The 25,361-nt window shown below is 48.8% G+C and overlaps 2 protein-coding genes across 4 annotated transcripts; one reads left to right on the forward strand and one right to left on the reverse strand.

The window, feature by feature from the left end:
- LOC104047127 (solute carrier family 25 member 36) lies at positions 1-9,512 on the forward strand. Of its 2 annotated transcripts, none has more exons than XM_064464430.1 (7): positions 1-229; positions 5,697-5,873; positions 6,320-6,397; positions 6,719-6,819; positions 7,448-7,514; positions 7,714-7,997; positions 8,095-9,512. In XM_064464430.1, exons 1-7 carry the CDS (start codon positions 189-191, stop codon positions 8,292-8,294), a joined length of 948 nt encoding a protein of 315 aa, XP_064320500.1. In that variant the 5' UTR covers positions 1-188; the 3' UTR covers positions 8,295-9,512. The 2 variants fall into 2 exon arrangements, with proteins under 2 accessions (XP_064320500.1, XP_064320493.1); XM_064464423.1 differs by lacking the exon at positions 1-229 and adding an exon at positions 578-758.
- Positions 9,513-9,575: 63 nt separating this feature from the next.
- CLSTN3 (calsyntenin 3) lies at positions 9,576-24,969 on the reverse strand. 2 transcript variants are annotated; one of them, XM_064464246.1, is made up of 19 exons: positions 24,706-24,969; positions 22,519-22,647; positions 21,874-21,996; positions 20,743-20,938; positions 20,089-20,297; positions 19,614-19,763; positions 18,766-18,951; positions 18,052-18,321; positions 17,650-17,762; positions 17,408-17,570; positions 16,261-16,317; positions 15,325-15,482; positions 14,994-15,142; positions 14,312-14,538; positions 13,056-13,226; positions 12,343-12,488; positions 12,078-12,213; positions 10,369-10,586; positions 9,576-10,284 (listed from the first exon to the last, which is right to left on the reverse strand). In XM_064464246.1, the coding sequence occupies exons 1-19, from the start codon at positions 24,791-24,793 to the stop codon at positions 10,114-10,116; spliced, it is 3,060 nt and encodes a 1,019-aa protein (XP_064320316.1). In that variant the 5' UTR covers positions 24,794-24,969; the 3' UTR covers positions 9,576-10,113. The 2 variants fall into 2 exon arrangements, with proteins under 2 accessions (XP_064320316.1, XP_064320307.1); XM_064464237.1 differs by lacking the exon at positions 22,519-22,647 and having other exon boundaries at positions 24,706-24,882.
- Between the last annotated feature and the right edge of the window lie 392 nt (positions 24,970-25,361).

The raw sequence follows: 25,361 nt of genomic DNA on the forward strand, positions 1-25,361 counted from the left end.
TTTGCAGGGCCGCCCCCCGCAGCCCCTCCCAGTTCGCGGCGCCCCGGCCCGCCCCTCCCGCCACCGGTGTCGGCGGGCCCAGCCCCGCTCCGGCTGGCCGGGGGCCAGCGCGCGGGGCGGGGCGGCGCGGCGGGCGGGCCAGGCGGCGGCCCGCGAGCTGGCGGGGCAGCAGAGCGCCAGGCCGTGCAATGCCGCAGCACAGCACTTTCCTCCACCTGCTCGCCGGAGGGTGAGTGGGTCTGTGCGGGACAACTGGGGGCCGCCGGTCTCTGCCCCGGGACGCGCGGCCGGGGCGGGCTCGCGTCCCGTGCTCTTCCCCCGGGTCGGCCCGGGCCCCGCGGCTACGGCGCCCGCTCCCCGGGGAGCTCCGGGCCCGTCCTCTGCTCCCGCCTACTGTCAGGCCTGGGTCCCCCTCCGGCTGCCGGCCTGGCCGGGCCTCGCCGCGGCCTCCCAGCGGTCCGCTCGCCCGCCCCTGAGGAGCGAGGCCTGCGGCGGCGGCCCGCACCACCCTTCCCCGCCGACGGGCCTCGGGCGGCGGCTGCACTTCTCGCGGGGACCGTGGGGCCGCACGTCCAGCAGCGGCTGGGGGAGAGGACAACCGGCTTTGCCCCACGCCAGACGCTGCCTGTGCCCCGTAATCCTCACCCGCGCTTTCTGTGGTGTGCCGGGTTCAGCTGGAGGCGCGTTGGCATGGCCCAGCCGCGAAGCGCCGGGGTGAGGGCATGGCTCCGTGGTGTGGGAAGAAGCGGAGCCTCCCTGTGAGTGACGGGTGCCTTCACCTGGCGTTCCATCCCATCTGTTCCAGCCTGAGTTTACGGGGTGGGGGGCAAGGGAAGCGAGGTGCTGAACGGAGGAATGAGAGGCACCACGGGGCCCCTTCAGCAGAGCAAATGGTGGAGCATCCTTGCCTTTGGGAGGGCAGCCAATGCTCCATCATTGCGTGGCTGAGATTTCTGCATGTCTTCTCTGGCTTTAAATAGTGCAGCTGATTCTGGCAAGTCAGGTGTTTGGAGCATGGATCCTAGCAGTGCCTCGGAGCTTGCAGCGTGCCCTTCAGCATGTCCGTTCTTATGTGGCATTTCACCCTACCTCTCTTTAAGAAACATTTAAGTCTCAAAACAATGAGCTTTAAGCTTATGATGTCCTAAAGCCGAAGGTATTGTGGTTCTCTGGACTTTGCTGAGGAACTGTATAACTCCCTTTCCAAATTTCACCAGCCTGTGGAGTCTGTGTGACAGCAAGGTCCCCAGCATAGCATGTGCAGTAAAGCACGTCATTTAATTGCTTTTAATTAGGAAATTTCCAGGGTTTTGTAGTTAATGCAGTTCCTGTGCTATGTTGATCTTTGCTAGTATGTGCTTGCCCTTTCTGTTCCTAGAGTTATTTTGTATGTGGTGTTCTCTTTTATTAATTTATCATTTGAACTATACAGTCACTGCATCTTAGCCTTTCTTAAAATATTTTTTTCAGATTTCTTATAGCTTTCTTAAGCTTTTCCTCATCCTCATTTTCCACTTTGGTTCCTGAAAAACTATGAGAGCTTGGCTGGTGACAGGAGCATGACTAGTGGGAGTTCTGTCAGTCTGTATCCAGTCCTCACCCATTAAGCAATAATCCTTGAATTATAATTAAGTAAAACGCAAGAGGTGAATAAGATGAGTAAGAGATGAAAAATAAGTTCAGGTTATTGTTGCAGTATATAGTTAATATTACTGTTTTACCTAATGAAACATCTCGTAGATGAAGGAACAGATATTCACTTTATCTTCTAGTATGAGAACTGGGGACCATCAAATGAAACTTGTGAGAGGTTTGTTCAAAACATAGCTCTTAACCCAGTGTGTAGTTAAACTGTGGGACTCCTGGCCACAGGATGTTAGAGGGTAAAAGCTTTTTATGTGTCCAGAAAGCATTTTTAAAAGATTAATGAAAAAGAATGTGTTGAAGGTTATTAAATGCAATGCAGCATTTCTGGCTGGGGAAAACCCTGAGCGAAAAATTGTGGGAAGCCGGGAGAGTATTATGGGTATGAGTATTTCTCCTATTCTTCCATAGCTAATCTTTATTCATCTCTGTCCTAGGCAGAATCCTGATTTAACTGCAAATTTCTCTGACCTAGCATTGCTATTCTTAAATGAAGATCTTCAAGCCATCTCAATTTTTGGCTAGCCTAAGAGATAAAATGTGAATTACCAGTAAACCTTGTCACTCTGTGCACGTTCCATATCCTTTTCAGATAATTGAAAAAATGTTAACGGTGGGTTTTTCTTACTTCCCTCAACTAATCTTTTTTCTGCCACCTTAAACTTTCCAGTTTTCCTTTTAAAACGTGAAAGCAAGACCTAGAGGCAAGTACTGTTTTCTAAGGTAAAATTACCAGCCTTCTCAATTAGCTCTTTTTGCTACTGCTTTACTCCGGGAGTATGTGTTGTACTGGTTGTCAATTGCTGCTCTTCATCATATTTTGCAAGAATTTATTTTGTTCCTGCTTTTAGAGTAATGACTTAAGGGTTTTGGTTTTATTAAACCAGTCTGTTTAAGCCCTGCATGAGAACCCTTGATGACTGCACAGTTCCATATATTTTTTCATTATTTGCTAGTCGTTGCAGCTTTGCTCAGTACTGTGACAATCTCTTGTTCTATCAAAGGCTTTATCAAGAGTAAAATGTTACCACCAGTCTGTTCGTGGAAAAACTGAAAATTGTTAGGTCTAGGCTAGAAGTGATTTTCCTAGACTCTTGCTGGACCACTGCTTTTTGATTCTTTACTGACAGCTGGTTTCAGAGCAGGGAGAGTGTGGGGCTGATTTTTGTTTTTTAATCTTTCTGAGGTTTTGTGGTCTGATTTTAATCCATTTAGCATCTATGTGGAGTGCTAAGGCTCTAAGTGTGCTTTTGTGAGATATCAAGCTCACTTTTTGCAAAACTGAATTACGTTACATCTTTGTAGTTGCTCTTGTGAATTCAGCTTTTGTTTGGTAAGTTCCATTAAAAAAAAAAACACCCAAAACCTCAAAAAAACAATATAGCGCCCCGCCCCCGATGAGTACAAAATGTCTTTTAAGTCTATAGAGATCTGATTGCATAATTCTCTTCTGACATGAATCTTGGGTCATATAAGTATTACCTTAGCAGCATCAATTATTACAATATACTTATTTTTTTTAGTCCTGGTAGGCATTAGAACTCTTCCAGGCTAGTATATTTCCCCAGTCCCCTAACATTTCTTAAGCATTTAAATCTGTAAGTGTGAAGTCTCCTCAATCAGCTATTTTTAATATCCATGGCCATGGGGTTTTTGTGCCTGCTGATTTTAAAATGTGTGTTCTGATGAGGTTTTGTTCAATTTTGTCTTCATTAGTATTGGACTGAAAATAGTTCATCTCTTTGTGGTAAGAGTACCTAATTTTCCATTTCGTCTGAAACAGAAGAGTTTTGGAGACCTATGCCTCTCATACATTGTGAGGAGCTGTATCATCATGCAGTGCCTGATAAGACATCATAGTTGACGTTTCTTCTGGTTTTGAACAACTGGTACACCTTATTTCCTTAGCTTTGTTTAGTCAGTGTTCTTTGTTCCCTGAAAAATCCTCTGTAGTCTTGCCATTGAGCCATAGTAGCTCAGAGGTCCCCTTTCACCTTGAACTCCCTTATTGCTGATTAAATGGCCGCCATGCTAAGGAGTAACAATTTCTTTAACTCTTATTGCTTTTAAAATTCTTCTCTATTATCTATACATATGAATAGCTTGAAGAAATTGAACTCAGGAAACTTTTATATATACTGGAGGCATGGGTTCAAATTCATATCCTACCACTTCCATGTAGGAAATTCTCAAAAAAAAGAGATATTATGAAAACATTACATAAAGTTGTGCCTCCTTATGCACTGTTAGAGAGAAAAATCTTTAGGATACTGAGCAATTGCTTTTGTAGTGTTTGCTCAGCTTTTAAATAAGAAGTTGAAACTGCTCTATTCAGACTTCTTAGACCTCTTGATCTGTCACCACTGCACTCAATCTTCTTGTGAACTGGAAACTACACTTCTAGTCAAGAAAACAGTAGGCCTGCATATCTGGAGCCTGTGTCAGGCAAATTAGTAGAACCTATGGTAGAGAACAGGACTGTTGGGCTCCTGAATGGTCTCCATGGGAAGACTTGACATGGCCCTGCCTCATGCAATTCCTGGATTGTCGTGTAGGCTGTCTTGGTGTCCATGCTTGATCAGCTTGTTCATCCAGAGAACCTGAGGCAGGATGTTTACTGCTTTGCTTTGTGTTGTCTTCTGAGCCCAAGCTAAGTTCTTTGGTCACGTTCCACCTGATCCCAGACTCCCACCACTCATCATATCTCTTGCGAGAAATTGCTGCTGATCGGCTGCTCTGCAAGGCGTCAGTACTGCATAGATCTGCAAAGGGCTTGAAAAATCAGCATGAGTGCAATGGAGTAGCATAGCTAGTTGCTGGCATCATTAGCTGCATAACCTGCTAGCTGCCAGATCTTTAACTCTTGGACTTTGTTGTAATATGCATCCAGGCATCTTTCTTTTTTTTTCCTCCACCCCTCCTCCCCCCAACCTGCAGGCAATAATAAATGAAGCCTTAAGAGCAAAGGCTGTGAGAGCAATTTATGTGTGCACTGAGCTGTATAGAGTTTTTCAAAATAATTTTTCAGAACTCTAGCCACTGTGCTGTCCTGTACCATCATATGCAATTCTGTTGATATACTTGATTCTTCCCTGATACCTTGTAGTTCTTTGGTTGGCTTTTATTTCTTTGGAGCAGAATGAGATTTTTTTTTTTAAGCCTCCATCTCTTGTGAAACAAAGTGAGTTTAGCTGTAGCAGATATGAACATCTGTCTGCTTGTCAAAGGCTCTTGCATGGCTGTTCCATGCAAATTCATGTCAAAATGATCTTTCAGGTACTGAGCATCCTCTAGAAGAACAGAGTTGCCAGTCAAAGGATCTGAAGGGGCAGAAGCTGAGAACGAAACATATTGGTTCTCTGGTTCTGACTTGTGGCTGGGTAGCAGAAAGGGAAAAAGGGGATACGTGTCCTTTCAGCGTTACTGAGGTACTACTAGACTGCTGGATGGTGATGGTTCGTGAGTTCCAAAAATAGCTTCTGTCTGCTGAAGGTCAGGGTCCTCTTTCATTAAGCAAGTCAGGCTGGGGGTGAGCCTGGCTGTTTGCAGAAAATACAGTTCTTGGTTACAGGGCCTTGCAAATGTGGGGCTGAATGAGTTATGGCTGGAGGACACAGGCTGAGGGGTGGGAGAGTTTTGTGCTGCCCCTCTCTGAGCCAGTGGTGCTGTGGGGAGGTATGAGGCATTGTGCCCGGTGATCTCAGCAGAAGGTATTACAGTGAGGTTGGGCAGCAGAAATGTTTGCTCTGGGCAATTCTGAATACAAAGATCAGCAGCTTTGAGCTGAGGGACTGCTGAGTCCCTATGGACTTGGGACTGTTTGTCTCAAATACTGAGTGAGGTTTCAGAGTGAGGCTGCCAGGAGATGTTCCAAACTAAGTGTTATTATGTTAATCAGTGTCAGAGCAGGAGGTCATGTGTGACGCAGGCTGGGGGGCCTAACTTCCTTTCCTAGAGGGGAGAGGTTGTGGACAAGCAGGGTCAGAATTATTGCCCTGTTCCTGCACAAGGGTCATTCTTACGTGTGCTGTTATGTCCTTTTTATGCCCTAGATGTGGTGGCACAGCTGGAGCCATCCTGACCTGTCCCTTGGAAGTGGTGAAGACACGTCTGCAGTCATCCCAGCTGACACTGAGGCCTCTATGCCTCTCAGAAATACAGCTGCCAGGGATGAGTGTGAGGCTGGTGAACCCCACCCCACCATCTCCTGGAGTGCTCAAGTTGCTGAGGTGAGTAGGGTAGGGCAGTGTGCATGTTAGCACCAGGGAGGTGAAGGTTTGGCCATCAGGTGGAGAGAGAAGGGGGGAGAGACAGGTGGAAGTAGGATTTGAGCTGAGGCTCTGGAAACCACAAGTGCAGTAGGAGGTTTCATCAGAGCACAGGTACATCTACTTCTCACAGTTGATCTGTGCTTTGAACTCTTGAGTTTGCAAGGCAGCTTTTGGGACTGAGAAATTTCTCAGCTAGTAGTTTGATCAGACCTAGAGTGATGGTGTCAGCAAGAAATGACTGAAGGAGAGAGGAGAAGTGGTTGGAGAGAAAATGAGTAGGGCAAAAAAAGAATAACACGGGAGGGGAGGAGAGGATGCTACTTGAAGTACTGAAGAATGAAGAAGAACAGGAAATCCCCCAGCTGAGTTATTCTGCTGCTTTCTCTGTTCATTTCCTTCTGCAGGGCCATCCTTGAGAAGGAAGGCATGCGATCCCTCTTCCGAGGTCTGGGTCCAAACCTTGTTGGGGTTGCCCCTTCCCGGTGAGTACTGCACCCTGAGGATAGCTCATGCCGTACATGTTTTAAAGGACATCCATAACAGCTATTGCTCCACATTCTGAAAGCAGTCTGGGCCTTGTGCTCATTGTGCTACAGGACCCCTTCACATAGACATTTTCTGGACCTTCTGATCATAGTTGTAAGATAAGATGATTGCTGTGGGCCTAGTATAAATGGTATCTTGATGTCACATTAGACAAACCTGTGCTGGGAGTGAGAAAAGTTGGAGTGAGACACCACAGCAGTGCTGTCTCTGCTCCTCATAGGTGAGCTGTAACCTCTTCTGTATTTCTTTCCAAACAGAGCTATATATTTTGCTGCCTATTCTGGAGTTAAGGAGAGGCTCAATGTTGTCCTTGTACCAGAGTCCAAGAAAGTACACATGCTATCAGCAGCCTGTGCAGGTGAGCACCTTCTGTCTCAAATCAGAGCCAAGGGGTCCTTCTGTCTGTAAGTATAAACAGGTTTCATTCCTTCCTCATTGCTGCTCCCATCAGTCCTGCTCTCTCTCTGAAGTTTTCTCCCTTCATACCTGGAGCAGTGAGTTCCTTGGGTAACCAAAACGTTTGCTCACTCTTCATTCTTAGACTCATCTCTTCAAAGTCACAGACCTAGTCTTTACCCCTTCAACTGCTATCAGGAAAAGGGCTCCATTCAGCTGCGAGAGGGAAAAGGCAGTGTGTAATTTAGACCACTCACAGAATCATTTCTCTTGATATATCCCAATTCTCTAACAAAATCTTCCACTCTTGCAAGTTTAGTCCATTGTTTCTTGCCTGTTCACAACACCAGGGCCAGTAGTAGGGTTATGTTGGAGGCAGTACCACCAGACAAAGGGTGGAATGGGGGAGGAGGAGAATCAAATAGTCTGCCCTACATGTCTCTTCCCCCACGGGAGCTCAAGGTCATTTTCAAATTGCAAATGCCTGCAGCTTGCCAAGCAGAATTCAGAGAGCTGATAGATCAGCACCTCCTCATAAACTGTCAAAGTGATCCTGGTGCTCATGCCTGTCTTCCTCTTCTGTTCTCCAGGCATTACCTCTGCTACACTCACCAACCCTATCTGGTTAGTGAAAACCAGGATGCAGCTGGAAGCCAGGTAAGGCAGGCTAGCAATGCAGAGACACTCCATGTCAAATCAGGACTGGTTTGGAGGTGGGGTTGTGTAGGGGTCTGTGACTTGCCATCAGAACACAGATCTTCAAGGCATGCTGGGAAAGAGGCATACGGTTGTGTTCACAACAGCATTTTAGGTCAGTGGAGCAGTAGGCTATTCTGAGCCTCCCTTGTCTTTACAGGGTGAAGGGGGAGATGGCCAGCAATGCTCTCCAATGTGCCATGCGTGTGTACCGCACTGAGGGCCTTCGTGGATTTTACCGTGGTATCACTGCCTCCTATGCTGGAGTGTCAGAGACCATCATACACTTTGTCATCTATGAAGCACTGAAACAGCAGCTGAGAAACAGCCATCATTCCCTTTCCCCACCACTCACACTTTCACCGAACAGCCATGATTTCTTTGGACTAATGGGAGCTGCTGCTGTCTCCAAAACATGTGCTTCATGCATTGCGTATCCACATGGTGAGTGGGTCCACTCTCCTTGCTTCTGTTCCCCGATGGGAGATGCCATGCCTGTAGGATCAATATCCTAATATCACTTCTCTTTTTGTCTCTCCAGAGGTCATTCGGACACGGTTGCGAGAAGAAGGGTCACGATACCGTTCCTTTATACAGACTCTACAGCTTGTGGTCCATGAAGAGGGACCGTTGGCTTTATACCGAGGGCTCCTGGCTCACTTGATCCGCCAGATCCCAAACACAGCTATCATGATGGCTACCTATGAACTCATCGTACATTTGGCCTCTTCCACCTTGTAAGCACACTGTAGCACCTGGCTGAGGCTGCTGTAGAGATACAGGGACCTCGTGGTCCTGAGACTTGGTCTTTTTCCATGCTCTGAGAGGTGGTGCTTTTCATTGCATATCAGAATTGGGTCAGGCATAGCATTCTCAGGACATAAGGCTATTTTGTGCAAAGGTTTTGCCTCTGATGTGCACAACGTAGCCTTTCTTCTTTCTGGAGACTTGAATTATTCTAGTGCTTCGGGATGTCGGACCTCTGGTTTGACAGTGCCTGCTGTAAGCTCCCTGTATGAAACAAGGGTGTGGAACTTGCTGGGAAGCAGACAAAGGAGAAAGCATAAGAGTATCTTAGATAGCCTCAGCATGTTCATTTCTTTAGGACCCAGTAACAACCATACGTGGGCACAGTTGGACATGAAGACAGGCTAGAGCCAAGACATCTAAGAGACCTGCAGCAAACAGATCTTCTGCTGAGACCTTTCATGCCCTCAGAGGTGCTCATCCACTCTCACCTACTGGGCTACCTTCCTACCCCTAAGGAGGATTTCTCAACCTTGGCTGCCAGCAGATATCTTATTGCAGAATCTTCCTTTGGGCCCTTAACATGCTGCAGCCATTGCCCCGAGACATGTCAGGCAGCTGACAGTCTCTTTTAATCTTGCAGGGTCTGAATAATCAGACCAAGTAGATCAAGGGAAGAAGCACAACCTGCTATGAAGCACTTATGCTACTGGGCTCATAGCCATGCTTTGCATCTGTTGTGTTTCCATCCCTTCTATTCCTGAGGAGGACATCTCCTTCCCACAGAAGTACTGGGGCTGTTCTGCTAGAAGCTGGAACCTCTGGTGTGAAAAATACACTTATGCTGGTTAAAAAGTGGATCAGGTAAAAAGAGGAAGCTGAGGGTTTGGTCTCTTTCTATGGATGATACACTAAGTATGTGGAAAGAGCCTTAATTTTTTTTAATTTTGTAATCAAGAACTCTGTTTGCTGTATGTGTTGAACTGGTCTGACAGCCTGGGATGCCGTCTGTTCCTCTGTGGGTTCCTGGCCCCCTGTCCTGGGGAAGGCTACATTGTGTTTACAAAGAGAATTTTGACTCAAAAAAGCGGGAGGTGGGATCAGGTGTGATGTGTTTTCCTTGTTCCAACTCATACACTAAGATGTAACCTTTCCATGAGATAAGGCAGTAGTTTCAGTAAATACATGCTCTGGACAATCTCCAGTCTCACATTAGAGGCTATACTGACTGTTTCTTTCCCTGCTTCTAGAGAAAAACTGCAGAAGCACTGAATATTTTATTTGAAATCCATTTATTTTAAAATCCACTTTGTTTCCTCATCCTTCTTGCCTTCATTCATTTAGTTTAGGAGTATTGACAATTTTACAAAGCGACACAAGCTGCAGTGTGGGTGTTTTTTCGCATGAAACGAGAATAAACCTCAAACGACAACATTGAAAAAATATACAATATATATATATAATATCTGGGCAGGGGTTGTGAAAAGTCCCCACTCTGAGCCCTGTGGCTGGCTCCTCCTTCTGAATTTCTGTTCTTTCCAAGCCCCTCCTTCCTCATCATAATTTGAACTGTGCCACTGTCATGTGCAGGTGCCCTAACACATGTTTCTAGAGAGCCAGATAGGGGGGTCAATAATGTGGGGAATGTCCACAATGAGAATGGCAGAAGATGAAGAAACATGGGAGGCAGAATGACAAATGAAGGAGGAGAGCATGTGTACACGGTGGGGGAAGGAAGAAGTTAAAAGTACGACACCTCTTCCTTCCAGCGACATGTTTTGGAGGAATCCATTGGACTGGTGTTTTAAAGCTCCTAGTAGCAGTGAGAGCTGTCACTTTTGCCAGTGATGTGTCGCTCATCCACGTCATTGCTGTCTGGGGAGTCGGGTATCTCCGAGTCGGTGCTCTCATCTTCATCCTCCAGGCCCTCCCTAGCTCTGCCCTGGCCACTTTCTGCTGCCATCTCCTGGCAGTTCTGGTAGGACTGGGGAGGTGAGACATGGGGTAAGGGGAAAGGTCTGGCAACCCAGCTGCCCACCCAGCCCCAGCCACTGTGGCTGCTCCTTACCTCCATGGGGTTGACTATGATGGTGAGGGCTGAGTCGTCCCAGAACATGTCATTCTCTTTGCCTCCAGTGCTTGTGTGCCCTCCTTCAGCAGCCCCAGGGGTCTCTTGCCCCACTCCCCGCCGGTGCAGGGAGTGGATGCGCAGGATGCCAAGGATCACCATGAGTGCCAGGAAGCCCACACACACCACAATGATGACAGTGGCAGCACCGGGGACCACTTTGGAGAAAAAAATGAGAATGCATTGTTAGAGTTGTCACTGAAACACACATTTCCAACCTGACCTGCAGGAACTGGGATTTGTGGGCAGAGCTTGGGTCTAGACAGCAACGTGTTCTTTTCTGCTTCCCTGGGCACAGGCAGTTCCTGCCTTCAGCTGCTGTATCTTTGCTTGAGGCCTGCACAGTTTGCCAGGATGCCTAGCTCCAGGCATCCTCTGATGTTGGCCAGGCCTGTAGACTGCACATCTTCATCTACACAAGTCACCAGAATACGTTGTACAGCAGCCATTTGTATCCTTCCCTTGGGAGGGAAAAATGTGTGCTGGGGAGAGCCTCTAAGGGCATGAGGATTTTTAGAGGTGTGATTTCTGTGCACACTGTAGAGAAGGAAGCCAAAAGAAGTCTGCCTTGCATATGGGGCAGAGGTGAGGGCTACGATGGCCTTCTAATTAGTGCCATGGTCAAAGCCCAGTTTCTCCACAGAAGAAAACTTGAAATTTATCTAAGACCCTTAGCCCATCTCCCACCCCTTTGTTCTAGACCTGTAGGCTGAGCCTTGACTCCCCAGATAACCCCCTTCCCTGCAAAATCTATCCAGGCCCTCTGTGGATTTGGTCTGTATTATTCTGTACCACAGGGTCAATTTTTCTCTCTGCTGCCATCAGGCAGAGCTGGGGAAGGGAGTGGCAAAGCCTGGGTTTTGGTGCTCTCCCAGCATGTATGTAGGCTGTTCCTGCAGTGGCTCAGTGCCAGCTGCAGGACTGCACCAGCTTGGGATCAGCTGCTGCAGGAAGCTGCAGCAAATCCTAGCACCAAAGATGCTCTCCATGTTCCGTATGATGGGGGCCAAAACTAATGCAAGGTCCTCTGTAACAGTCCCAGAGCTTTCACAGCCTAGTAGGAGCCAATTAGGCTGCAGTCATGCCTGTGGCACAGGGCTGCCAGGGCAAAACAACAAATCTAATCTCTAGTCTAGTTTTCAGGCTTCTCTCTCTCTCCTCTGTTTTGGGGGCAAGGATCCTCTGGTCTGCGTGGTGCTGTCTCCCATATTTTTCTGCCTTGCTGATCGCCACCTAGTCCCATCTCTTTTTTTAGGGCAGTGGCAGTCTTGATTCTCTTGTTTCTCTCCTGCTGTTGAAACTTCTTTCTGAAATTACATTACCCAAGCCTGCATAGCGCCTTTGCAAGATGCACGAATGAAATCGTACCAGCTTACAGTTCTTTTTATACCTTCTCAGGTGTAGATTTCAGACCGCTTCTACATCAAGAAAACAACACACAGAAAGAGGAGGATTGTTGCTCTAAAACACAATTTGATGCAGACTGCAGTCCATTTGCTAATGAAGAGTGGGACAGGACAGTATAATGAGAACTTGATATCATGGGTATGGGCAGCCTAAAAGGAGTCTTCTGCTATAGGCTCTAACAGGATATCAGAAAATCAGCATCCTGACCTGAAGGAATAAAACCAAAAGACAGTGTTACATACTTGGGTTGTTATGGGTGCTTGCCAAGCTGTGCCCAGACAGCTCTGCAGGTAAATGATGGCCTCGGTGCATGAACTGCTGGGAACTCAGAATATGGTTAGGATGAGCAGCTTGGTTCATGTTGTGGAGGACATTCATCTACAGAAAGACCAGAGTGAGAGAGACTCAGGCCTGTGTTCAATACATTCTATATTGTGTGCATTCCTGTCCACCATGTCCTCTGCACGCATGCATGAGCACCTATATGTGCATGTATTGATCTTGTACCTCAACAGTAAACTCATTGCTGGAGTAGCGGCCATTCATCTCAGTGCAGGACAGGTGAAACTTCCTTTCATAAAGGGCAGCACCATGGTTGATGTGGTATGAGACCTGGCGTAGTATTTCCTCATAAACTGCAATGCTCTCCACACCTGAGACAAGAGAGAATTGGTGTGGAGTGAGGAAGCGCCTGCTTCAAAGTCATCTGGCATCAAAACACTGTAGCAAAACAGGAGATACAGAAGAATCCAAGGCAATGCTGCGTTGATTAATTCTGGGAAGGGAGCAGAGCTGGAGCTGGCTGCAAAGGACCTGATGAAATCCCTGCTTGCATTGCTAAAACACGTGGAAGGGAAGAAATAATCAAGAGCAACAGCCCTGTTATGTTCTGGACAGTGCAATAGTGTTGTACCAATCCACAACGTGTGGGATGTGCTGCCCCCCAGTCATGTTATGCAAAACGCTTGGCATCTGAGAACAACAAACCCCAAGGGCGATGGGGTAAGTCAGGAGGAGTGATGGAAGCCTGGGTCAGAGCTCAGACACCATGCTGTGTGCTGGAGCACGAGCCACCTCCCCAAGGAGATGGCCTGGGACTTCCAAAAGCCAGGAGTTCAACAAATGGTTACATCTCAAGAGTCTCACAAAGTACACCAACACATCTCTAACATCAGTGAGAAAGGAGTAATTAGATGGCTCTGGCAGAGGAGAGGACATACCTGTGATGGTCAGGTAGGCAGAGGTGTTAACAAGCTCCAGGCCCCGCTGCTGCAGCAGTGCCCCATCCAGGAGCAGGTACTCCCTCTCTGGGTCCAAGTCATCTCCTACTAGTGAGATCTCGCAGCCGTCCAGGTTGTGCACAATCTCATCTGACATTCGTGTGTCTGTCACTGAGATGCAAACGGAAAGAACACAGGGCCAGAAAGTCAGCCAGCCATCAGTGAAGGCAGGAGTTAGAGTGGTATCCACTTACTTAAAAGTGCTCACATCATACGTAATGACTTCTCTTTCTCTGGCTAGTACTGACCTTGGGTAAAATCACTGTCAGACTCTTATTACTTGTTGGAGGAGTCCTCCTGGTTCTAATGACATTATTTATGCACATAACAAAGTCACTTTATTTTGGAGCAACATACTATTATTATTGGACTGGTTCACGATAACACATCTTGGCTGTAAGAACTCTGTTGACACTGGCAATGTGCAAATTAGGAACAACTCTATCACACATTCCCAGACCCTGAGTGCTTTGAAAGGCTTCCCTGTCTCATGACTGTTGGTTATTATGGTTGAGATCTCATCTTCTTTAAAATGGCAACCACATTCAATGACTAACTGCTTTCAGCAGGGCTAAGACCAGCCTGCTCTAAGTCAAGAAACTCATCATTGTATGAGGAAAAACAAAGCTGCTAAACACAAAACTATGAGCAAAAAATCCTATTACTAGAAAAAATATTAATTAAGTGAAAGGACATGTGGAGCACAGAGTGCAGAGAAGTAATGTGAGGATGATGGAGAGAAATTGAGGGACAAGATGTATTACAGTGTGAGGAAACTGGGGAATTCACAGGAGTAAGTGATGCAGGCAGAGATGGGAGAGGGCAAGAAATAAGAAAGCAGGAGAAAAGGAAGCAGGAGTAAGTGCAGGAATGGAGAGGGTGACAGGCAGGATATCCGTCCAGTGCTGGATTCAATAAAGGGAAATGTAGGTAAAATGTGAAAGGGATTAGGAATGAGCAGCCTGGGAAAGAAAGAGGAGAGAGTGAGCCAAAGAAACTGGGTGGATAGAAAATGTACAGGGAGGAGCAGAAAGGGATAAGAACCGATTAGCCTACATATTGACAGACAATGTGCCTGGCTTCTGTATTTGTAAACTCTCTCCTATTTCCAGTGTAATGAGGGGCTCTACTTCCTCTGCAGGATAGCAACACTTGCTCCAGTTTGTCTCATATACCTTGCCATGTACTCTACTCACCAGTACCATGCCAATTCTCATCCTTCTTGGCTTCCACTTGGTGAGAAATAGAGCAGGTGATCTGGAGGTTGGGGAACAGGGGCACCCCATCAGGACCCTCAAAGTCTGATGCAGGATGAGCAAAGTGGGCATTGCCACTCAACAGGATTTGGGGGGCATCAGGCTGTAGCACCACAACATAACCTTCCACATCAGGAATGGAGACACATGACTCTTCACTGAAACACCTCAAGGGGAGAAGTAGAAAGCACCAGTTGGCCCAAACTTCCACCAGCGACATTGTAAAAGAACACCTCCTGCCCATTACTGCCAGTGAAAGGAATACCCTTTTTCTGGTAGTCTTTCTAAAGCTCCCCTTGCCTGCTGTGCAAGACAGAGAGGTGCAGTAGGAATGACATCCCTGGTGATGTTGTCACATCCACACACCACAGAGAAAATTAAAACCAGCCAGCATGCCTAGAACACCATCAGTGAAGGCAGAAGTTCTGCTGCCTGCACAGACCCCAGTATTACAGTATCCATTTGGATACTGGATACTTTAATATTTATTTTCAGGAAGACTCCTACCCATTTTGAGACCATCAATTAGAATTAAAATATAAGGTGAGGGAGTGTGATTTTAGTCAAAAGAGAGGTAATCCTCTCACTGAACTTAGCTGGAGGTGCTGCTTTGTCCACTCACTTGACAGTAGTGGTGAGCCTGAGTGGCCGGACTCCAGGGGTAGCAAAGCGCAGGGAATTCATGTAAGCCACATGCTGGATTGCACGGTTGAAGGTTTCCACATCATCACCCTCCAAGGTAAGCAGGGACTGAGAGGGGTTCACATGAACCTACAGGTGGAAGAGAAGAACATACTCGGGGTTCCCTGGCAAATGCCAAGAGTCCAGGCTAAGAGAGACACAAAGGAGAAAGGTAGGGAGTTGTCTGAAGCGGGAAAGCAGGCAAAGTCCTGGGAGGCAAGGCTGGGGAGGAGAGTGGAGGAGACCCATGCAAGCTAGGCAGATGGGCATACCTTCATCCCTTTGCCCAGACTGTCGAAGTCACTGTAATCAAGCCCCTCACGGCAGGCATACAGACATTCAATAACCTCCCGGCTCTCCAAGCTACCAGGGCGCACAGTGAAGCCAGCCAAGTAACCATGGAAGTAGTGGTGTATTGACAGAGGATCTCCTGAGGGAAACATGGGAGGTGGAGGGTGTGAGAGACATGGCGAGGAAGAGAGCAAAGACAACAAAAGCAACGGTGTGAGGGACATACAGATGTTAAGGGAGGTAGAGAGAGACAGAGAGGGGTGCACGGGGCATGGAAAAGCAAAGACAACAAAAGCAACAGTGTGAGGGACATACAGGTGTTAAGGGAGGTAGAGAGAGACAGAGGGGTGCACAGGACATGGAAATGCAAAGACAACAACAAGACAGGGGATGCTGAAGTAAAGAGATGACAATTTTTTGAATTCCAGATGGGGAAAGTGAGAAAAACAGACCAACAGAAATACTAGTGCAGTGAACATTGGGTAGCATAGAGAAGTTTCTGCCAAACCAGTGAATGCCAGATAGAAACAATTTCTTGTCCCCTTCTCACTCTGCTTCCTGTGAGGGCTTTTAAAAGAAACTATACATTCCATAGATAGTTAGGGATGAGGTGACATCTCCTGATGTCTCTAATGGCTACTATGTTCTTCAGAGACCAACTTTAATGATCAGGCATGAGGACTCTTTCTCCACATGAAAAGCATACTCCATCTCTCAAAGCAGGCTGTAGTCCCTCATCAGCCTTTTCATGCTCCACAGATATCAAGGACGAATCTGCCAAATAAGGGGTTTCCTCCCAAGATGGTGGGAGGTGGCAGGACAGGACTGGGGGAGCTGTATGAGGAAGGCACCATGCAAGAAGTGATAGTCATGCATGGTGAAGAAGGGAAGAGAACCATCTTCTTTCTTTTCCCTACCTTGTGCAGTATCAGTGGAGTTCTCATTTCCTTTGATTTTCTCTTTGTTTTTCTCCTCTGCAAAAGGAGATCATTCAGACAAGCAATAAGGGATTGGAAGAGGGTAGTCACAGGGTCTGTATAACTGTTATAATACAAGTGCCTGTATTGGCCAATCCAAAAAAACAGCTCTGGAGTCTCGTGCCAAGCAGTGCACCCTTCAACCCTAGAGACAGCACATCACAAGGAGGGCAGAATCCCTCTTATGAAGCGGATGGTGAGACCATAGGATAAGTAACAGATACAAGAGAGAAAGTATAGAGATTTTTTCCTCCTTTCCCAATGATATCTATTTTGATTCCCATTTATGGAACATGGTCCCAGCCATATTTGCAACAAGCCATGTTCTCAACATCCATTTGAAACTCATATGGTTCCAGGAGCATGTCCCAAGCTGATTAATATTTGTTGGTTGCAAAAGGCCAATTGAGAGCACAGAGCTGTGGGAAGATCCCTGACCTGGGATAAGCAGTACTACAGTAAAGATTTTATTTTGCTAGAAATTTCCGCTGGAGTGAGTGAAGCCAAGCAGCAGGCAAATTCCTTTTGTTCTGTCCTGCTTCAGACTTGCAGGAGAACTGAAAGACCTGGGAAATGCAGCCTTACATCTCCACAGAATGGGTTTTAAGCTGGTAGTGGCTTAACTGTATTCCTAACCTGATCTTTGTCCACCAACCCAATTCCTTTACAGAATGATTTATGACTTCTTCATATAGGCCCTCAAGACACAGAAATACCCATCAATACAACCAGCAGCATAAATAGTACAGCCTGCTCTTTGGTGAAAAGTTTTGATAAAAATGTCAACATCTGAATAAGGTAAAAAGTTTCACCTCTCCTCTCCCTGAAAGCTGGTTATCCATTCTACTGCTGTTGTCCATGAAGCTGCCTATGACACTTGTCCCTGAGCTATTATTACCATGGCCTGCTGGCTTGGTCCGTAAGGAAGGAAGGAGCCACATTGACTTTGGTGTCAAGGAGGCAAGATGGCTGCAGTGTGGTCTGCATCATTTAGTATTGGGTGGTGTTTCTTTCACCTCTTCTGGCTCTCCCTCCAGTCCTTTGTTTCCCATATGGGAAGATCATGGTTCAGGGAGTGGGCACTCACCGGTCCAGCAGGCTCCAATCATGAGCAAGGGTTCCTGCCGTGGGGGGTGAATGAGGCCGTTGTCATGGATGAGGGCAGGGTCATAAGAGACGCCATCCACGTAGAGCGTGACAGTGGGGAACTCCAAGTTGAGGGCATAATGGTGCCATTCGTCATCACAGACCTATGGCAGACAGCAGAGGAAGGGATCAGCAAAGGGCAGAAAGAGAAGGGACATGGGGAAGAGGCAAACGCTTCCTCACCTGCTCAAGCTTCCAGAGGAATTTCACAGGCCTTGCACTTTCCAGCAACGGCCAGTAGAGGAAAGCAATCCTGCAGCCGTGCACAGCCAGAGAGTAATGCGAGTAGCCATCCTCTGCCAGGGACAAACACAGGGCATTACGTATCACACCTCAGAGCAGTCTCACTAGCCAGAGCCCAGAAGCACATGCTAGCCTGCACTACTGGCACTCAGCACCACATGCTCACAGCAGGCTTGACTGCTTTTAGAAAAAGTGACACCTGAAGAAGCTGAGCTACTAAGGAGAAACCCCTGGCCAGGTGCCGCTGTGGAACACAACAGATTTCCCCATGCAGGGACATTCCCTTCTAACAAGTTAGAGGCAGTGGGCAGAAGTGTCACCACCCCAAAAAAAGTGTCTCACCGCTCTGCACTGTGCTGCAGATCACTGTCTCCTCTTCCCGCCTGCCTTTGCCAGGCACCACAGCATGCTTCATCCATACGGACAGGGTGAAGTGGTCACTCAGCCCCTCATGGGCATTCGGACCATTCACCACAGGCACCTGGGCAGCCTGGCTGCCATTGAACCAGTAGATGAGGCTGCTGTCCTGGCTGTAGTGCACCGAGAGCCGTGCAGTCCAGTTCGCTGTGGGGCTAGGCACTGGCAGCAGGTCAATCTCTCCTGAGGCAGCACCTACCAAGAAAGGAAGGAGTCAGGAATGTCAGCATGGGAGAATAAGAAGCCTGACAACGGGGGAACAGACAAGGGTGCTAAAGGGCTTGTTGTAATGTCCCAGAGCACAGGGAGAGGAGGAGTTGCCTATAGGCCTTATTCTATCTGGAGAAGGATGGTGACTTTTCCATCTGTGCTGAGGGAAGTCGCATAGACTGTGTACTGAGGCAAGGCACAGAAACCTCTGGCTTCCCAGCGAGGAAAGCGTGGGGAGCCCCTTGTCAATATGGGCAGGGAACGGAAGCTAGGTGTCCTCCCAGCCCCGCTGACCACAGCAGATGTTGGGAATGTGTCCCCCAGCATCTCTGCTGTGTGAGGCACAGAGCTACCACTGTGAACCCCTCAAGGGGAAGGGGCAGGGTGCTACACCACAGCTGCCCTCAGCCCAGGAAAGAATCGATTCACCACAGAGTTTGCGTAGTGACTTCTCAGAGTAGTTATCCCGGTCACAGCCCTTGGCCACATGGTTTGTCTGCAGCTCCACCGTGGCCTGGATGTTCCACAGGGGCTCATCGCAGGTCTCCAGATGAATGCTGGGGAAGAGTGCGAGGCTGCCTGCACCTGGGGTGTACTCAATCCTCTTGTTCCAGCCTAATGAAGAAGAGTGAAAGAGAGGGGTTAGGTCCTGCCAAGGACCCAAGGCCGGAACATTTGGCACACACACAAGTGTCATTTATGAACTAGCCCAGGAACAAGAGATTGTTGGCCCCTTCCACACTGGAAAGACAACTTTATGCAGCTGGCATCAGTGCAAGGGAAGAGTTCCTAGAAGCACAGAGTCCAAATTCTCATCTTCTACAGCTAGTACCAGCGTAGCATCATTCTTTGGATTGTCAGCCTCTGTTACCAGGCAGAGCAGATATTTAGCTGTGTTGATTTCTCCTTAATTCTATTGACTAAGGTGAGCCCGTAGGCACACAACAGCTCTGGAAAAGCCAAATATCCTCAGGATAAGAAGCCCCCAAAACAATCTAAATTGAATACAGTCTATGAGCCTTATGAAAGACATTGTAGTTCACAGTAATCCAAGGAATGATTTTCCAATGTTAGAATTGCCTTTCAGTGGCTCTGCAACAGACTTAAATGTCTGCTGCATCCCCTTAGATGGGACTGCTGGGTTAGTGCCAGAATTGAACCATATATATGGGCATAAAAATTTATACATGTATATACAAACATTTGCAACGAGTAGGACTGAGTAGTAGTTCAGCAAAAGTAAAGGGAAGACATAACTGTGTTTGGAGGTTTCATACCCTGCCAGCTGGGCTTGCAGGTGGGTTTCACCTGGATTTCCACTTCAGCATCATCAGAAGCCCGCTTCTTTCCACAGTCATAGGCTGTCACTGTGAATTTGTAGAGACGATCTCCACTGTACTGCAGCTTCTCTGTGTTCTCAATGTTCCCTGGTTAGCAAAACACAGAGATCAAGGGAGAGGAAAGACAGTCTCCTCAAAGATGTTCCTTCTAGAAATCACTCTTATTTTTGATCAACTACAAAAGCAACCAAAAAGGGTCAAAAAAATCAACCAAAGCCCCCCCTCCCTAGTGCCACTCTATAACAAGCTATAGCATCCCATAAAATGGCTGCTGCGTCTCTGCAGCAGGAGAGATAGATTAGCAATGCTAGAAAATTCACATAGCACAGCTCTGCCAGCAAATGGGACTGGCAGAGAGGGAGCAAAGCAGGAAAGGGGGAGTGACATGCTCATGGTAGATGCGGATTCTTACCGTCATTGTCAATCAGAAAGGGAATATTGGGAGTCAGGATCTCATAGTAGCAGATCTGGCTGTACTGTGGCGAGCAGTCTCCGTCAATGGCCTCCACACGCAAGATGCGGTCATACAGCTTTCCCTCAGTCACTGCCACACGATACAACTTTTCCACAAAAACAGGAGCAAACTCATTCACATCGTTTACTCGAACATGCACTGTGGCCCTGATGCAGAGAGACATCAGTAAGAACTGATCAGCTGATTAGGAGCTATACACTACCTAAATTTCAGCGTAAGTCACTCCCCTAAAGTGCACCAGTCTGATTTCCAGACATCAAAAGCAAGAACAAGGAGAGAGAGCTCGGTTTCAATGCAGCAATGATGGCACACACCAGAGAAAAAGGAATGACAATGTAATCTGGACCTCCTGCCTATACGCAGCAACCACCCTTAGACACAGCTGTCATGCAGCCCTCATTTCTAGTGTATTCACTCCTGTGACTCAGTCAGTGAACATTTCTCTTTGGGACTTACTAACATGTTGAGTTATAGTATCAAGGCTAGAGAAAAATACTTCTGGCTAAACAAAGCATTCCCACAGAAATTCTCATTTGTGTTTCTGTGACAGATTGCATTTTGTAACATGCAGCAACAACTGCATGAACTTACTTGTGTGATTTCTTGGTATTTGCTCCATCAGGTCCCTCTCCACAGTCATAAGCCTGGATGGTGAATGTGTGCTCCTTATGTGCTTCACAGTCCACTGGTTCCTTGGCCCGGATCAGACCTTCACCTGTAGCTTTGTCCAGGATCACAGCTTCAAAAGGTACCCCTGCCCCATGGATCCTGAAGCCACAGATTTCACCTGGTACCCACAAAGGAAGAAAGGAATGGGAGAAAAAAAGGAATGAGGAGAGTGCATTATGCCCCCTTGCTTCCCTCTCCCATATTTTCTTCCTTTCTAACTTACTCCTTTCTCCCTCATTACCACCTCTCATTTTGAGCAATTTTTGGTCCCCTTAGGAGTTCCTCCTGCCATCTCTTACAGCCATTAATGGTGTAGATTGCCCTCTACCGGAGACTACTCCCATGGCAAGGAGTCTTGACAAGCATCAAGGTTAGAGGTTACAAGGCTCAAGCTAGATTCATTAGTGCTACACAGCCACAGTACTGAGGAAGAACCTTATTTCTCCTCTGCATCCCTCAGGGAGGCAAAACAGGACATATATTGCAGGTAGACAGCCAGAGCATGAAGTTCCATGATAACTCATCCACCCACCATGCAGGATGTGCACAGCACCACAGAGCACTGCAGACAGGATCACCTAAATCCTAAAGTTCAGATCACAGGGACCACCTTTCCTCTCCCAAAGCGGTGGGAGGATGCATGAGGAAGCTCCAGGCATGACCAAAGCAAACACCAGGAATACAACCCTCGCAAAGTCTCATCTGCAGTTTCAGGGATTTGTGCTTACTGTGAGGGGATGTAGCACTGCCAGTGAAGTGTGCCCTACCAGCTTTCTCCAGTGCTCAAAGACACAGAGCTATGCATGTGATCTTTGGAAATAGCAGAACTGCGTCAAAAAGTAGCTGGCTCCACCCTCAATTCCTCTCCCTAAGGGAAACAGCTCACGGCATCCTAAATCAAGCTGTGTGCAAAGTGCCTGGGGAGCAAGGTTTGGAGGAGATTGTTTCCTGAAAAGAGCTAGAATCCAGCACCGGGATGAATGTCACCCTGTCTCTGCCTCTTCGTAAGTCTCTCCCTGCCTCCCAGCCTTCCCAGAGCTGTTACCCACCTACCTGCATAGCGCAGTGGAGCATCTTTGTCCAGTGCAAACAGCGGTGGGTTGAGCAGGACTGTGTTGTCATTCTCCATGATGATGCCCTGATACTCAGCTTCAATCCAGGGTTTGTGCTTGTTTGCTGAGGTGGATTTGGGGTAAGGGATGGACCACAGGAATGTATTAGCCACCAATGACAGATTCAGTAGGAAAAGAGCAGAATATCATCCAGTGGCAGGTAACAACCACCCCTCCCCACCTTCTTCTCTGGAAATAAAGAAGTCTAAAAATAGGCTGGGAGGAAGAAGTTATCTTTCTGTCATTCTACTCTGCATGGCTCTTGGGAAACCTCATCAGAAACAAGGTGTTCCTTCTGGCCTCCTCATTACTCTCTTATTAGAAATATGAGGAGAGGCATCTGGGTGCCCATGAAAGCTGGAGGCAGAGGTAGCCTTATTCTGGAGATAGATTCCAAATGCTAAGTCCTTTAGCTCACTGAAACCATAATTAAAGGATCCAGGATACATCTTCCCTTGGGGTGACCCCAGGGGATGAGTCTTGCATGCAGCCATTATCACTTCTGCCTCGCAGCCTCTGGACTAAGGCCTGGGACCTACACGCACGTACTCTTTCAGTCAGTCATCCTACGCGCATAATAACCTACTCTGAGAGTCCTTTGCTCCTTCCTTCCCCACTCCATGGTGAGCACCATATTCTCTTGGCCCCTCCTTGTTAATCCCGTTGGCTGGAGCCCAGCCAGGCTTGGCATGGAGGCAGCAGCCAGCAGGAGGCTCTGAAAAATGTCACAGGCCCAGAAATAGCAAATTAATCTTTATTACACAGGCTCCAGGGCAGGGAAATGGAGAAATAAAGGGTTGGAGGGGAGGGAAAGGGAGGGAAGAGTAGGGGAGAGAGAAGAAAAATCATTACAAATTAAACTGCCCTCCCCCATGCCCACTCCCTGCCAAATGGGCCTCAGAGATTATATTACGTGGCCTAGTTACAACCCCCATTTCCAGATAATCCCCCAGTCTCCCACCCCCTGGAGACCAAGATTTATTACAGCCCAGCAATACTTTGAGCACAGCATGGCTCAGAGCTGGTGGGGGGTAGGATAAAGAGCCTTTCCCTCAAGGACACCACTTCCAATATGTGAATTCATCCTCTGCAGCACAGTATCCTCTGAAACCACACTGGCATTGAGCAATGTGTTGACTCAAAAGGGACAGCATCCCTTACAACCAAGCACTTTTGCAAATCGGGGCCAGGGGGTGCTGCCGGAGCCAGGTAGCAGGCCAGCAGACAGTGCGACAGGTCAGAGTGGGGAGGCACCAGCAGGGCAGAGCGGGCAGACCCAGCCTGGTGTAGTAGCGAAGAGTGTGGGTTGGCATTTCACCCTGACCGTATTGATTAAGGTTATAAAGCATTGCATAGGAAATCCGGAGCAACATCCAGCCTGCTCAGTATGCAAGTGGAATCCTTGCTGTGTGCAAGTGCCCACATTTCACCCCACCCCTCCATTGCCCCCACCAGATTCCACTCCATGATGGCTCTAGTCCATGCGCCACACCACCAAGGTGGGACTCCATAGCTACAATTGCCAAATATGCCCTGTTGCTGGGGTAACAAGCTGGTGGTAGAGAGATAAAGCCTTTGCTGCATCTACCTGCAACTTGGGAATCACCAATCCAATTCCTCGGTAAATATGTTGCTGGAGATTATAAAAACATTTTGGGAATATTTTTAGGATACAGACTGCTGCCAGCTCCAAGAAAGCTCGTGTAAATCTAAAATAATTTGCAGAAGGTGGAGAGATGTCTCAGAGTGTAAATTCACAAAGGAGAGAGAAAATCCAGAGCGTAAGGGGCCTTGCCTCGTCACTGGGCCCCTTGGCACCAGAGCAGTACAAATAAATGCCCCTGCCAATGTCAGCATACACAGAGCTCTGCGTTGCACCCACCCTGTAGCCGTACCTCTTCCAAAGCACAGAAGCACCCTAAGGTGTCATCTTCCCTGATGACCCTTGAGTCCCTCACATGTTTTCAGATTCTCCCACCCTGTCAGATTATTGGTGCACTGACTCCCCGGAATGAATTTCTCATGCCTGTGTCTACAGCCACAGATCTAGAAACCTACATCTTTCTCCATCGTTCTACATGTTCAAAGAACATCTGCATTCAGAACGTCACAGCTGTAGCGTTAGGGTTTTTTCATGTATTTAGCACGTAAAATACTGTCTTATATTAGCAACCTTGATAGTTAACACGTAACTGTACAGTAATTCCTACTGACAGATTGTAGATGGATGAACTAGAATCAGAAGATGGAGATAGGGGATGTGTTTAGGAGACCACAGGGGTCTGTGGAGAAGCAACACATTTTCCCTCAGCACACTAAGGAAGGGAAGGAAAGCTAAATCCACAGAGCAAGAATTGAAACAAAAGCAAGACAAGTGGGTGGAAAAGGGGAAAACGCGAGGGGAATGCTAGGAGAGGAAAGAATGGAGGAAAAAAAAAAAAAGCGGTGGTAGGAGGCAGATGGAGAAAGTAGCGAGAGGGGATGGGATGAGGGCGCCCGAAGGGGCAAAGAAAGCCGGAGCCGCGGGGACCGCGAAGATCCCCCGACAAAAACGTGCCAGACGAAGGCGACGGGCAGCGCGGAGCCGCACCGCCACCGCGCGGGGGGGGGGGGGGGGGGGGCGGACGGACAGACGGATAGACGGACGAGCGGCGGCCGGCGTGCCCCTCAGCCCCGCCGCGGGGGGCAGCCGGAGGGTCCCAGCGGAGCGCCCCGCCGCCGCCGCCGGCGCCGCCGCCACCCGGGACCGTGCCCGGGGCGCTCCGCCGCTCACCTTTGTTGGAGGCGCCGCCGGGCAGCACGGCGCAGAGGCAGAGGAGAGGGAGGAGGACGGCGGCGGCGCGGGGCCGAGGGTCGCCCATGGCGGCGGCGACGGCGGGTCCCAGCCCGCCCGGGGCTGCTGGACAGCGGCGGGCGCGGCCCTGCCCTGCCCTGCCCACGCCCTCGCTCCCGCGGCGGCGGCGGCGGCGCGCAGGGACGGCGCGGCACCTCGGCGAGCCCCGCTCCGCTCCGCTCCACGCCCGGCCCCGCCCCGCCACTGCAGCATGACGTCACGGGCGCGGCGGGGGCCGGTGGGGGTCGGCAGCCAATGCGAGGGGCCGCCACGCCAGGTGCTGCGGGGGGACCCGCTGTGTTCCTGCTGCTCGCTGCAACCCGGGCAGGGCGCGGAGAGGGGCGAGGGCTGGGGGCGCCTGCACGGGGCGGGAGGGAGGCTTATAAACCGGCGCTTCGCCCCAGGAAGCATCCTCGCGGCTGCGGAGGGACGCGGGAGGATCAGGGTGGGGAGGGTGTGAAGATCATGAGGGTTGGGGGTGGGTGCATGGGCGGGAGGCTGCAGACTGCAGCCGGAGCCCGCCGCCCACCCGCCCCGGGCTCGGCAGGGCGGAGCTGCCAGCCTGCCGCCGCGTCTCCTCGACGGGATGGCCGGAG

Source organism: Phalacrocorax carbo, chromosome 1 (genome assembly GCF_963921805.1).
Source record: "Phalacrocorax carbo chromosome 1, bPhaCar2.1, whole genome shotgun sequence".
Lineage (NCBI taxonomy): Eukaryota > Metazoa > Chordata > Aves > Suliformes > Phalacrocoracidae > Phalacrocorax > Phalacrocorax carbo.